The 14,598-nt window shown below is 45.5% G+C and overlaps 1 protein-coding gene across 1 annotated transcript in view; it reads left to right on the top strand.

Moving 5' to 3' along the window:
* The window catches only part of ADGRL4 (adhesion G protein-coupled receptor L4), a 160,053-nt gene that overhangs the window by 135,796 nt on the left and 9,659 nt on the right, over positions 1-14,598 (top strand). Inside the window, exon 14 of the mRNA XM_066597834.1 lies at positions 11,370-11,461. Within this exon, the coding sequence (XP_066453931.1) occupies positions 11,370-11,461 (92 nt within the window). The remainder of the gene's footprint in view (positions 1-11,369; positions 11,462-14,598) is intronic.

The raw sequence follows: 14,598 nt of genomic DNA, 5'->3' as shown, positions 1-14,598 counted from the left end.
TTCATTGTGATAAGTTCTCTGTTACATTCGTGTGAGCAAGTGAACATTGGGCCCATAGGAACGTTACCAGGGATAGGGAACACCAGGTGAAACAACCAACGATTAACACCTCTCCCTATCTTCTACAGAGGAAGATGACATAGGACCTACCTGAGTGGGGACATTGCTTCAATAGGCAGCCCAGTGGTCTTCGGATCTGGGCCCTCGCTGCCCCTAGGAACCCACGCACCCAGGCTAGGATGCATACATATGCCACCACCGACAGTGACAACTGGACAGGATAAGAAGACACACAGAGCCATAATCACATCATACAGCAACCAATATGCAAACACTAGTAGCAGATGTTAATGCTATACATGTCAGGTGTTAGTTGACATTTTGGCCAAAATATGGATGCTAGCGGACCATGTCACGGCTCCTAGCTATACCGCTAGTCCCTACACTAACCAGGAGTCCAACAACATAACCAAACAATACCACAAGACACAAACCTTTCTTGCAGCCACCACACATAGAGCCTGCTCACACAACACAGAGAGAGAATGAGAACAGAGAAAGCTGACTACATACACACCTGGGAAGACAGCTCTTATGTGTACTGACCTGGAGTGATTCGCTGACTGGAGACACACACACGCCCAGCCACACCTGAGCAGGAGAACTCCAGAGCACCTCATAGACTCATAGAAAGGTAGAGTTAGAAAGGACGTCCGGGGTCATCGGGTCCAACCCCCTGCTTAGTACAGGATTCACTAAATCATCCCAAACAGATATTTGTTCAGCCTTTGTTTGAACACTTCCACTGAAGGAGAACTCAGCACCTCCCGTGGCAACCTGTTCCACTCATTGATCTCCTCACTGCCTAATATCTAATCTGTGTCTCCTCCCTTTCAGTTTCATCCCATTGCTTCTAGTCTTTCCTTGTGCAGATGAGAATAGGGCTGATCCCTCTGCACTGTGACAGCCCTTCAGATATTTGTAGACAGCTATTAAGTCTCCTCTCAGCCTTCTTTTTTGCAAGCTAAACATTCCCTGGTCCTTTAACTGTTCTTCATAGAACAACAGCACCTGTAGAACAACAGATCTCAGGAGACAGACATGACAGTTAGAGGGGTTCTTCGAGATCATAAAAAAATGGCTATAGGGAGGGAATGTCATGAAAAAATGAAATAACCATTAATCATGTGATAAATTCCCCACCACTCTATCAGCACTGCTCCGGTGGTCCCCGCTGGTCTTTGCTGACTTTCCTGCAGCAGTGACGTGCCGCTTATTCACATGACTTCTGCAGCCAATCACTGGCTTCTGCAGTCTTGTGCTGTACATGCCAGTATCACCACTGAGGACAGTATCCAGTTGCAGCAGACATGTATGACCCATCACTGCTGCAGGAAAATCAATCAAAACTGCCAGGGACTACTGGAGAAGTTGCACTAATGCGGCAGGTGATTTATCATTGTTTTGTTTTTTTGTCATTTTTTCAGCATTTCTCCTCTTTAGGACCAGTTGCACCAACCATGCTGTCAATCCAGGTTTAGTTAAACTGCGATCAGTTGCTGAACTTGGTTTAAGGAAAAAATGTCACACCAACCCTTTTTGATCTAAGATTTGCAAAATCTTCACTTAAAAAAAGTTTACTTGATCTGTGATCAAAGGTTAACCCTAGAAGAAATGCATTGTGCAAAGTGACTGTAGTCAGGTGACCTTCCCTGCAATCACAGCGATAGTAAAAATATGGCCGCTACGAGCAGCAAACGTGAGTGTAATTTCACCTCTCCGGAAAAGCTTATCAGGCTATCAGCAGAGTGTCACATCTTGGATTCCAGCTGCTAAACTAAGTTCAATTACTTTAATCAACCAAATCAGGGCATCAAGTTGAACCTAAATTTTAACCCAGATCATGGGCTAACCCATGCTGGGGCAATGCTTTTCTATTGATTGGGTGGCAAGATAGATCCAAGCCCTAATGTACATATTCTCAGATAGCAAAACGCACTCCAATCTTACTAGCTCTATGTAATAATAACTTCTAATCATAAGGCCTTTGCTACTGGGTGGAGCCTGTTCTGAACTCCCCTCCCCAGAGGAGCTTGCTTATAAGCAAGCAAGGGTGTTTAGATTTGCCTCAAGGGTCAAGAAAAGAGTGTAGAGAGGGAAAAGCATCTAGATCTTCCGTCTTGGAAGGCAAAAGTTGGCACTATAACAGGCAAGCCAATTTAGATCTTCCAATAGGGCCTCCACCTCACGTGGTTTAGAGGACATGTAAAGGATAAGACCTCTGGTCAACGTTAAAAATTCATTCTTGTTCTTTTATGCATCTGGGTGTGTTTTTTAATATTGGGTCTGGAACTTCTGAAAGCACAAAATAAAGTTTGACATGTGAGCTGGTACTTTGGAAAACTCAACGGGGGGTTGAACAAGAAAGTGTGTCAACAGTTTGATAATCTGATATTTCAAATATTGTGTTGTATCTTCTGTTATTGGTCATCGGACATCTTCGAAGATTACACTGTCATCTTCATGCTTCACAAATTCTTCTGTACCCTGTAATCATCACAGTTATTTTTAACCCAAATTGTAGTATCAGACAGAAGCCGGCTATTTCACATGAAGAGACACTCATTGACTAGCAGACCTGGCGCATCTAGGAAAATTGTTCCTGTGGAACAGCGTGAGGTCTGCTAAGTTGTTGCATTTGGCTTAAAAACTCGCCGTAAACTTTCCTGACCTACTAGAGGTCTGAACAAAAGTTATTTCCTCCTTAATATTACATAGTTTCTTATTTGTGCTTGACTACGTTCCAGATCGGCCTAATCTGATTTGGCCGTCCGTTTCACATCGTCAGCATATTTTCTCGGACTGTTTTCGCGCACAAGGTTTTATTTGTAGGTCAAATGAAAATGTAGACAAACACGACAAGAAAGACGAGAAAACGTCTGACATTAACTCTAAATGATGGGGGTTAATCCGAAACACTTAAGGTTATACAGGAGGTTGGATTTACAGAAGAAGACACAAAAATTGGGGGATTTTGTAAAAGAGACGATCCCCATCTTCTTCCAAAAATCTGCCTTATTGAGTTATAAAAACAGTATTAGGATGCCAAATTCCTGTAGGAAATAGTGTTTTTGATATTTTACAGGCTCTCAAGCGTAGAAGTAACTGAGGAGATGAAGTGTGGTATGAAAGCTTGAAGTTTTCTTATTTACGGGTCTTAGACGGTGATTACTCTCCTGTATGCAAAGTCTACCCACAAAAAGGATTGTTGGCCGAAAGGTCAAATCATGACAAATAAAAAGGTTGCTGCCCCCATAATCATGCACATTGCGGTAAACCAAATATGACTGTTAGTTCTGGAGAGCAGAGGGAAACATTTCAGGTTCTGTAAAAGAGGCAATAGCATTGAAAATGAAGAAAGTGTAACATGGCAAATGTATTTTAGCCCATGGTGAAGTGGTCTGTTGGACGGGCTTATCAAAGTAGGTTGGACCCGACCCGGTACTGTATTTCTATCTGTATCTGACTGTTTAACTAGGTGAAGCCACCTAATGATGGCATCTAACATGTGTAACGTCCTGCAGCCACCAAGACACAAGGCCCACGCTGAGGAGCCGGCGGGGTAGAGATGGCACTTGTCCCGGTGGCTCTACCAGACTCCTCCCCGGAGGGACGCATGTAACTTTGGTCAGTGCAAGAATTAAAGTTAGGGAAAGTCAGGGAGGAGAACACAGGATGACACCGAATCTTCAGGCTAAGTTATCTGTAAGGTTCCACTCGTGAAAGGGAACACTCCGGAGGAGAACGAGGGAAGGAAACACACCACTGACACTCACTTGTACTCTGTAGCGTGAACACTGCACGGCAGACTACTTTTTTCCCTCTTACTTCTTACAGATGGTTTCTAGAATTGGGGACCTCAGGATACCTCTCTTCTGCTTCCATCCTTCACTACATGAGGGTTGAAGCTACCCCCATGTGGCCGCGCACTCATAACTCTCACAACCGTTGAAGCAGATAGAAGACCACATCTAACTCTCAATCACTCATATTTATAGCATTCAATCATTACGTGACTAGACAAACATTTTCCAGACATATCCCAGCCACTTCCAGTCATTAACCTCTTACATGCTGCAGCTGTGCAATACACATAACTAGAGATGAGCGAGCATACTCGTCCGAGCTTGATACTCGTTCGAGTATTAGGGTGTTCGAGATGCTCATTACTCGTAACGAGTACCACGCAATGTTCGAGTTACTTTCATTTTCTTCCCTGAGAAATTTGCGCGCTTTTCTGGCCAATAGAAAGACAGGGAAGGCATTACAACTTCCCCCTGCAACGTTCAAGCCCTATACCACCCCCCTGCAGTGAGTGGCTGGCGAGATTAGGTGTCACCCGAGTATTAAAATCTGCCGGCCCGCGGCTCGCCACAGATGCGTTCTCACTTAGCTGAGGGAAAGTGCTGTTGATGCCGGGGCTGCTATAGGGAGAGCGTTAGGAGTGATTTTAGGCTTCAAGAACCCCAACGGTCCTTCTTCTCTATATGCGCTCAATGGGGCCGGCGGCAGCAGCGCCGACCCCATTGAGAACATATAGAAGACAAATCATTCTTCTCTTCCACAGCTGTAACAGCTGTGGCAGAGAAGAACGATGTTTGCCCATTGAATTCAATGGAGCCGGCAATACAGCCGACTCCATTGAAATCAATGGGCTGCCGACGATCGCGGGATGAATTGTCGGGAAGGGCTTAAATATATAAGCCCTTCCCTGCAATTCATCCCGCGATCGTCGGCAGCCCATTGCTTTCAATGGAGTCGGCTGTATTGCTGGCTCCATTGAATTCAATGGGCAAACATCGTTCTTCTCTGCCACAGCTGTTACTGCTGCGGCAGAGAAGAACGATCTTTATGCTGACAGTGCGGGGGGGGGGGGGCACTCTTGCCGCTATTGTGGCTTAATAGTGGGACCTGTGAACTTGAGATGCAGCCCAACATGTAGCCCCTCGCCTGCCCTATCCGTTGCTGTGTCGTTCCCATCACTTTCTTGAATTGCCCCGATTTTCACAAATGAAAACCTTAGCGAGCATCGGCGATATACAAAAATGCTCGGGTCGCCCATTGACTTCAATGGGGTTCGTTACTCGAAACGAACCCTCGAGCATCGCGAAAATTTCGTCCCGAGTAACGAGCACCCGAGCATTTTGGTGCTCGCTCATCTCTACACATAACTGAAGACAAGACACTTTGCTCAGTGCATCCACATAAAAGACATGACATGTATGATGATCATGGAGGGGCTAGATATACGTGTTTTGGACCACTACACATGCCAGTGCATACCTGCCTCCTGCTATAGCCACCTTCCACACCTCCTGTTGGCCTACCCTAACAGGGACTTGCTGAATAGCTTATGTCCCCCACCCCCCATTGATAAGCAACTGTACTATAATTTATGTTATACTTGCCATAGCCCAGAAATAACGCCTCCAGTGGTGGATGCGAATTTCTGCACCCTGCAAATAGAGACAATACACCTTTGAACAGGCCCTACGTTGCTCCTTATGAACTTTATGCTGGTGTCTGACCTTGCTCCCTTTGCCAACCCCTATAACTCCAATTTGATATCTTAGCCTTCTTGTCATACTCACTGTATCTTTTGAGACATCAGAAACTAACATAAGGTTGTGGTATTGGCTGGGACCTCCACCAAATGCTAGAATGACTTGGAAGAGTGCCGTATCTTCATATATAAAACTTTTTGCTTCTTGACTAAAGATTTGGACTTTGTCGGGCTTTTTTTCAAATACTCTTGTGTGATTGGCAGGGCAGAGAACAATGGGCTCCCTTGCGCTCACCATCAGCCAGGGTGCAGAGCTCCTACCAAACCCGAACGAGAGGTTCGGGCAGAAGTTTAAAAACTAAATAAGGCAAAAATGTATTATTTTTTTCTTTCATGTAGAGCTCACCTCCACAGCGCTCCAGTGCTGCCGCTCCTCTGGTCGCCACTGGGTGTTGTTTACATGCTGCAGCGGTGACTTGCCGTATACACACGTCACTGTGGCCATGTATCAAGAAATCTCAATGGAGATCACAGGATCAGCAGCGCTGCAGTGATGGGGGATCAAAGGGGTGAATATTAGAGATGAGCGAGCGTACTCGGAAAAGCACTACTCGCTCGAGTAATTTGCTTTATCCGAGTATCGCTGTGCTCGTCCCTGAAGATTTGGGTGCCGCTGCGGCTGACAGGTGAGTCGCAGTGGGGAGCAGGGGAGAGCGGGCGGGAGAGAGGGAGAGAAAGATCTTACCTCCGTTCCTCCCCGCTCTCCCCTGCAGCTCCCCGCTCCGTGCCGGCACCCGAATCTTCAGACCCGAGCACAGCGATACTCGGATAAAGCAAATTACTCGAGCGAGTAGTGCTTTTCCGAGTACGCTCGCTCATCTCTAATGAATATACTTTAGTTAACTATTTTATAACATTGAAAGCAATTTTTAAAAAGTGTATTTCAAAACAATCTTTTGCAGGAATTTACCAAAATTCTAAAAAAAAAACTATATGGGTAAATGTATGAAAAGTGATAAAATAATAAAAATGCTACAGTATAAACAAAACTAATCCCGCAAAATCAGAAAATACACTCATTGTCAAACAGAATCATGTACCAAGAGGGAGTTGTCAGAATGGAATGAAACTTTCTCTGTGATTGTGATGTTGTTATAAGTGATTACACATCAGAGCAAAAGGATCCTTTATAGCAAAAAAATGACCCGTTGCAGGAAGGCTCTAGTACCCTGTTGTACCGCCTCTAGCTTGCCTCCATACAAGATGTGATATGGGCGGGCATGGAGGCTCTAGTACCCTGTTGGGCCACCTCTAGCTTGGATACAAGATGTGACACGAGTGGGCATGTAAGATTTAGTACCCTGTTGCACTGCCTCTAGCTTGGATACAAGATGTAATAGAGGTGGGCATGCAGGCTCTAGTACCCTGTTGTACCACCTCTAGTTTGGGTACAAGATGTAATATTGGCAGGCATGGAGGCTCTAGTACCCTGTTGTACTGCCTCTAGCTTGGATACAAGATGTTATATGTGGGGCATGGAGGCTCTAGTACCCTGTTGTACCGCCTCTAACTTGGATACAAGATGTGATAGAGGTGGGCCTGGAGGCTCTAGTACCCTGTTGTACCGCCTCTAACTTGGATACAAGATGTGATAGAGGTGGGCCTGGAGGCTCTAGTACCCTGTTGGGCTGCCTCTAGCCTGCCTCCATACAAGATGTGATATGGGTGGGCATGGAGGTTCTAGTACCCTGTTGTACCACCTCTAGCTTGGATACAAGATGTGACATGGGTGGGCATGTAAGCCTTAGTACCCTGTTGTACTGCTTCTAGCTTGGATACAAGATGTGATACATGGGGCATGGAGGATCTAGTACCCTGTTGTACCGCCTCTAGCTTGGATACAAGATGTGATATGGGCAGGCATGCAGGCTCGAGTACCCAGTTGTAACACTTTTAGATTGGATACAAGATGTGATATGGGCGGGCATGGAGACTCTAATATATCCTATTGAGCTTACTGTAAGTTGGATACAAGGTGTGATATGGGCGGGCATGGATGCTCTAGTACCAGTTGTACCTCCTCTAGCATGGATACAAGATGTGATACAGGTGGGCATGGAGGCTCTAGTACCCTGTTTTACCACCTCTAGCTTGGATACAAGATGTGATATGGGCGGGCATGGATGCTCTAGTACCTGTTGTACCACCTCTAGCTTGGATACAAGATGTGATATGGGCAGGCATGGAGGCTCTAGTACCCTGTTGTACCGCCTCTAGCTTGGATACAAGATGTGATACAGGTCGGCATGGAGGCTCTAGTACCCTGTTTTATCACCTCTAGCTTGGATACAAGATGTGATATGGGCGGGCATGGATGCTCTAGTACCTGTTGTACCACCTCTAGCTTTGATACAAGATGTGATATGGGCAGGCATGGAGGCTCTAGTACCCTGTTGTACCGCCTCTAGCTTGGATACAAGATGTGATACAGGTCGGCATGGAGGCTCTAGTACCCTGTTTTATCACCTCTAGCTTGGATACAAGATGTGATATGGGCAGGCATGGAGGCTCTAGTATCCTGTTGTACCGCCTCTAGCTTGGATATAAGATGTGATACGGGTGGGCATGGAGGCTCTAGTACCCTGTTGTACTGCCTCTAGCTTGGATACAAGATGTGATATGGGCAGGCATGGAGGCTCTAGTATCCTGTTGTACCGCCTCTAGCTTGGATATAGGATGTGATATGGGTGGGCATGGAGGCTCTAGTACCCTGTTGTACTGCCTCTAGCTTGGATACAAGATGTGATATGGGCGGGCATGGAGGCTCCAGCACCTTGTTGGGCAACCTGTAGTTTGCATACACGATGTTATACGTGTGTGCATGGAAGCTCTAGTAGCCTGTTGTAACTCGTTTAGGTTGTGCGTCTGAGACCTGTGGTTCCACAGGTTTCCATGAGCACAGCTTCACAGGTGAGAGATAATTGATCTGGCTCGGTGTTGTTTCTCCAGCTAGTCCCCTCTGGTCTGCTGCATATAAATACCAGCATCTCTTGGTAGTAGATGCTGGTTATTTTAGTGCTTTACTCTGTTGTAAACCTACTCAGAGCTGGTGTTATGCATACTAGTTTGAAGTGTCTCTCTCACCTTCCCTGAGGACGGTCTGGACACCTGCTGTCACTCCCCTCCTTGCATTCTGAGGTAAGTGCATTAAGTAGTGTGTGGTAGGTGACCGCACAGGTGTATGTGCCACAGGTTTCTTCTTATCCCTTGGCAGGTGCGGCCTCCAGATGTCTGATGTCTTATGTGTGAGTCAGGTGGGTGATACCTGACACTATTCCCTGTATCTCAGCATGGTGGCTGACTCTCTTTTTTTCCCCTTGACGTGAAGACAGCTGGACTAGCTATAGTTTGCTATCTGTATGCATGTGAGTTCGGGGTGGGGTTCTTGTTCTATGTGGGATGCATAACCTTGTGTGTTGGTGTGAACAGCGATATGCTCTGAATATCTGTGCAGGTTGCTAGACATGAGATGTGAACCATCGTGTTTTGTGTTCAGTGTGTGTGTGAACAGTGTTGTGTCATGTGTTTTGTGCATCTATCCAGGTTCCTAATCAGGGATAGCTAGGTCCCAGATGAAGACAGTGGGGACAACCTTATCAGGACGATCACCTCGCTTTTAGGCAGGATTGCCCCACTTTCCCTGATTAGTAAGGGACAGCTGTCCTTTCATCATAGCCTGGAGAGGTGCAATTGGTCCTTGCAGTGTTGGTCTTGCATTGGTCCTTGCATTAGAAGTGTGTTTGCGGTTTTATCAAGACACAATCTTGCGTCCGTGCTTAGGTGTGGTGCTTTAGTGCGCCGCATGCATGTAACAACTCTATCTTGGATGTAAGATGTGATACAGGTGGGTATGGAGGCATACAAGTTTAGTATGGTATCCTTCAGGATGTCCCTCAACATTTGCTGTAACTGAGCCGCTAGATTGTGCAAGCTCATAGGTTGTCGAAGTTGACATTATAGATGGTCCCATACATGTTCTATTAGTGACAAATCTGGTGACTGGGCAACCACAGAAGTGTGACAATGTTGTGGGGGCTTCCTGTGACCCCCCTTGTGTGTGCAGCCGAGCATTATCCTGCTGCCTCTTGGAAGCCGCCATGAGAGGAACATGTGGCTGCAGGATATCCTGAACATATCAGATTGAACCATGGTCAGCTGTCATTGCCCTTCTTGTTACTACTAGGGTTGACCAACTGTCCTATGTGATGGCTCCCAGTCCATCACACCAGCAGTAGTGGCCGTGTGCCACTCCACAGCAAAGGCAGGATTGTGTCGCTCAACCCGAAGTCTCCAGACACAAACACGGCCGACGTCAACGCCCAAACTAAACTTGGATTTATTTCTAAAGACAACCAGGTTTCTATCTGTAGCATCTGGCTTCATTGTTCACGACATCCCTGCAAATGGAGCCGATGGTAGGTGTCAAAGACCTTTCACATAATGGGCCGTGAGACCAAATGTCCTTCAGCCAAGCGTCTGAAATGGTTCTGACAGACACAGAGGCCTGTAACAATAATTTTCCCTGTCTCTGGATGCTAGACCGTGAAACAGTTGGAGCTGCTGGTGCTTATCAATCTAATAAATGATTCTCTCTACTGGTGTTCTCTCAAGAGAGTCGTCAGCCTCGTGGTCTTGTATGTGTGCCCTCACGCATCCACTGGTCCCAACATCTCCTAACAGTTTGGTCAGATGCTCCTCTCTACTGGTGGTTTGTAGGGGGCGTCCTGAGCCCGGTCACCTTGTGTGCCCTTACACATCCACTGGTCCCAACACCTCCTAACAGTCTGGTCAGATACTCCTCTCTACTGGTGGTCTGTAGGGGGCGTCCTGAGCCCGGTCACCTTGTGTGCCCTTACACATCCACTGGTCCCAACACCTTCTAACAGTCTGGTCAGATGCTCCTCTCTACTGGTGGTCTGTCAGGGGCATCCTGAGCCCGGTCACCTTGTGTGCCCTTACACATCCAATGGTCCCAACACCTCCTAACAGTGTGGTCAGACGCTCCTCTCTACTGGCGGTTTGTCGGGGGGTCCTGAGCCCGGTCACTTTGTCTGCCCTTACACATCCACTGGTCCCAACACCCCCTAACAGTCTGGACAGAACGGCCCGGTGGGGGACAATTCATCGATACAACCATCCAGCTTCTCACATCCCAATAATGCGCCCCTCTCAGACTCTGGTAAAGGGGTGAAATCTCTTCTCTGTGTCGTAGAGGCGTCTAGTGGTCAACAAGCTCTACACAAGCGGAAGAAGAGGTCACTACACACAAGAAGCCTCCAAGAGCCTCTTATAGGCCAAGGGGGGAACCACTTGTAGGGCCTCCGGTGACAAGACCGTTCATCTAACCTCCACAAGGGTGAATACCCACTTGCGTTTTTCTTGCGCGTTTTTTTCATGCGTTTTTTACCGCGATTGTCAATGGGAATTTCTAATGTTAAAAACGCATCGCACAAACATAGCACAGCACCAACTTGCGATGCGTTTTTAACATTAGAAAGTCCCATTGACAATCGCGGTAAAAAAAACGCAGCGATATTGCAGCGTTAAAAAAAAGCACAAGAAAAACGCAAGTAGGTATTTATTTACCCCAACTCTAATCATTTACAGAGCTGCCTGAGATGGAACTGCAGGACGGGCTTTGCAGCAAAATGGCAACTCCTTCTAGGGGCGGGAGTGTTTTTGACAAGAGGGTATACTGCGTAAATTGTAATTTTTTTAATGCCCCCTTTTATTGTTTTATTTACAGGTTAACCTGATGGCATTTGGAGTCATAATATACAAAGTTTTCCGACACACTGCGATGTTGAAGCCTGAAGTTAATTGTTATGAAAACATAAGGTAATGGACAATATTTTGGGTCGCAGTTTGCAAATTAAAAAAATTCTGGAAAATGCCTGGTTAAAAAATATAGATACAAACTAGGATGGAAAAATCATATGAAGAATTATAACTTCAGCCCGATCTGCCTACGGTGACCGGGGGATTTGTACCTTGTACAGAGTTTGAACCATCTATTGGTGTGGGCTGTGATGTGGTGTGAACGTAATGAGGATAATATCATTCACAGCCAATTACTTTTCATAAGACTCTTGTAAGTAGTAGGCTTTTTTAAATTTGTGGAACCAAAAGATTTTGAGACATAAAGTGGCAGAGGGAAGTGCATCTACTGCTTCTTCATCCCTGGGGACAGATGTGGTTTGTTGGGTTTCTTAGTTGTCAAGTATATACATAGTGTAAAGGCAAATGTACTGCTTTGGGCCCATAGAGAGGTGCGTTCGAGTCCTTTGTGAGTAACTAAGTAAGAAGGTCAGGCCTACAGGCCCTTTTATATGTTACAATCATCGCTCAAAATTCGTTGAAATGGCCAAAAGTTATTCAATTGTCGTTACATGTCAACGCAGGCAGTCGTGGACTATTTGTTTAATTGTCGATTTAGCCGGCATAAAAATAGTCATCCTGCGGTCGAAATTCATTCCATTTGAATGGAAATTCTGCAGTCTTTTGAGCGGCTTGGCGACTTGAGGGGAGTAAACCTTGTACTCATTGTGTTTGCCCTACATACACAATGAGTACATTGTTTACTCATGTAGGAGAAGACAATGAAATCCTGCTGGCTAGATAATCCCTCATATAAACACCCACCTGAGGAAACAACTCAAACAGCTATGCATTATTGGGATGGAATTCTGAGATCCACCTTCCATCCATACAGAACACATCCACTTTTAATTGCATAGTAAACTTTGCTATCATCATATTAATTTATGAATCACACAGTAAGACATAGCCCATTGTGGCATACCTCAAAAGTGTCCTTCTTATGGAGGGATGGTCCTTACTTTTGACCTAAATTCCTTTGCTCTTTAAATGTCCATTTTTTGACCCTACAAATAGATTGACAATAGTAAATTTACTGCATTTCCCAATTAGTAGTGTCCTTCTTAACTATCTAAAAAGTTGGGAAGTGTGCTAGTGGCAAGTGATTGCCTGCAAAATCAGTTCCATGTTGGGTTGTCTTCTACTGGACCTTTAAGGCCTATCATTGTGTCAGAGCTTGAGCCCATCTGATCCTCTTGCATGCCAGTCCAAAACCAGAGCTGTGGCATACTTGCCAACTCTCCTGAAACGTCTGGGAGGCTCCCAGAAAAATGGAGGAACCTCCTGAACCTAAAGAAGAGTTGGTCTCCTGACTATCACGAAAACTTTCTCGAAAACTGTGGCACTTGAACATTTATTGGGCATGGCTTCTGGAACTACTCAGTTCCAGCATTCAAACATACATTCAGAGAGGTGTAGTCTCTTAAAATGAACATATTTTTGCTAAATAATTTGGCACACTCATACCTCCCAATAAAGAAATTCAGAAAGTTGGCAAGTATGGGCTATGGTGCAGGTAAACGCACACATGGGCATGTTGACGTCCTTGGTGCGCAACGGCATGTATAGGCATGTTTAGTGATATTATAATGCTGTTACTGTTTATTGAAATGTCTCTGTGATGACTAAGCATAAAGCATACGCATATTGTTATGGCACCTAGCAACATTGGGAGAAATATGGCCTGTGATGATGTGTAGGAGTGTCTGAACACAGTGCACAGAGATATATAGGACATGTTTACTACAAAACCGTTTACTGGAAACCAATAGGAGACTTGTGAGTAGTACAGAGAGACAAGCCAGAATGCTGAGACATTGTAGAGATAGTCCTGGAGAGCGCTGGCACAAGTGGAGAGCACTGTGGGACTCTAGTAGAAGCAAGTGCCTTGAGACTACGAGAGAGACAGAGCAGTGTGCCAGTAAGGAAGTACGACTCGAGTGGTCCTGGTGTTGCTTACGCTAAGCGTAGAGTTTGTGTATACTGCAGTGTGTGTATACTGCAGCCTTGCCACCCAAGAGTTGCCACTAAATGAGAGATTTTGGTGCAACATGTAACGTATTTATTTCCTGGCCAGCAAAACTACACTATCCTACCAAAAGTAATTTAATTAATACCTGAGTAAGTTCAAAAAAAGTATTTATTTATATATGTTAATACTTAGTGGGGCTCCTTTGGCACTCATGACATCAGATACTCTCCGTGGCATACTTTCTAATAGCTTTTAATACACTTTAGCTGACATTTCCCTTCATTCATTCAGCAAACGTCTGACAAGCTCTCTCAAAGAAAATGGACGCTGCTCATATTTCCTGACCTGACATTCCAGTTCATCCCAAAAATGTTCAATAGGATTCACGCTGGGACTCTGTGCAGCCAATCCAATCTTGGAACATCCATATCCTCAAACCAATGCAAAACAGCATTGGATTTGTGACGAGGCTCGTTGTCTTGTTTGAAGAATGGCCTACCATTCCCAGAGTATTGTCAGCAGCACATTATTGTCTAGAATGTCCAGGTCACCTCAGTGTTCAGGGTTCTTGTCACTACAACCAACGGACCGAGACCATGCCACGTAAAACATCCCAGACAATAACAGTACCTCCACCATATGTAACTGTTGGCACAACAAAGTCAGCCAAAAGGAGCTTCCCAGGCGTCCTCCACAACCAGGTACCGCCATCTAAATTGATGATAGAGTAGCGAGATTCGTCATTCCATAGTACGTCCTTCCATTGTTCAAACGTCCAATGACCGCTCTTCTTGCACCACTGAAGATGAGCCAGTGCATCATTTATGAGAGAACTCAACAGACATTTGCAGGATGAATGGAGATTATAACTACTGTATGCCACGGAGAGTATCCGATGTCAGTAGGGCCAAAGGAGACCCCACTAACATATGGGAATAAATACTACTTTTCATTCTTGCTCCGGTTCCTTTTGGGAGGATGGCATAGTTTTGGAGCCCCCTGACCGTCCAGTAGAATCTGGGATTGCCCTTTCTTCCAAAGGGGTTTTACAGTGGCATTAATCAAAATTCAGAGGGAGGTCCATTTGCTTATTGGACCCCTACTCCTTACACCACTCATGGTAGAT

The sequence above is a fragment of the Eleutherodactylus coqui genome, chromosome 3 (assembly GCF_035609145.1).
Source record: "Eleutherodactylus coqui strain aEleCoq1 chromosome 3, aEleCoq1.hap1, whole genome shotgun sequence".
Lineage (NCBI taxonomy): Eukaryota > Metazoa > Chordata > Amphibia > Anura > Eleutherodactylidae > Eleutherodactylus > Eleutherodactylus coqui.
The sequence above is the reverse complement of the archived record's forward strand: the minus strand, read 5'-3'. Positions and strand labels throughout refer to the sequence as shown.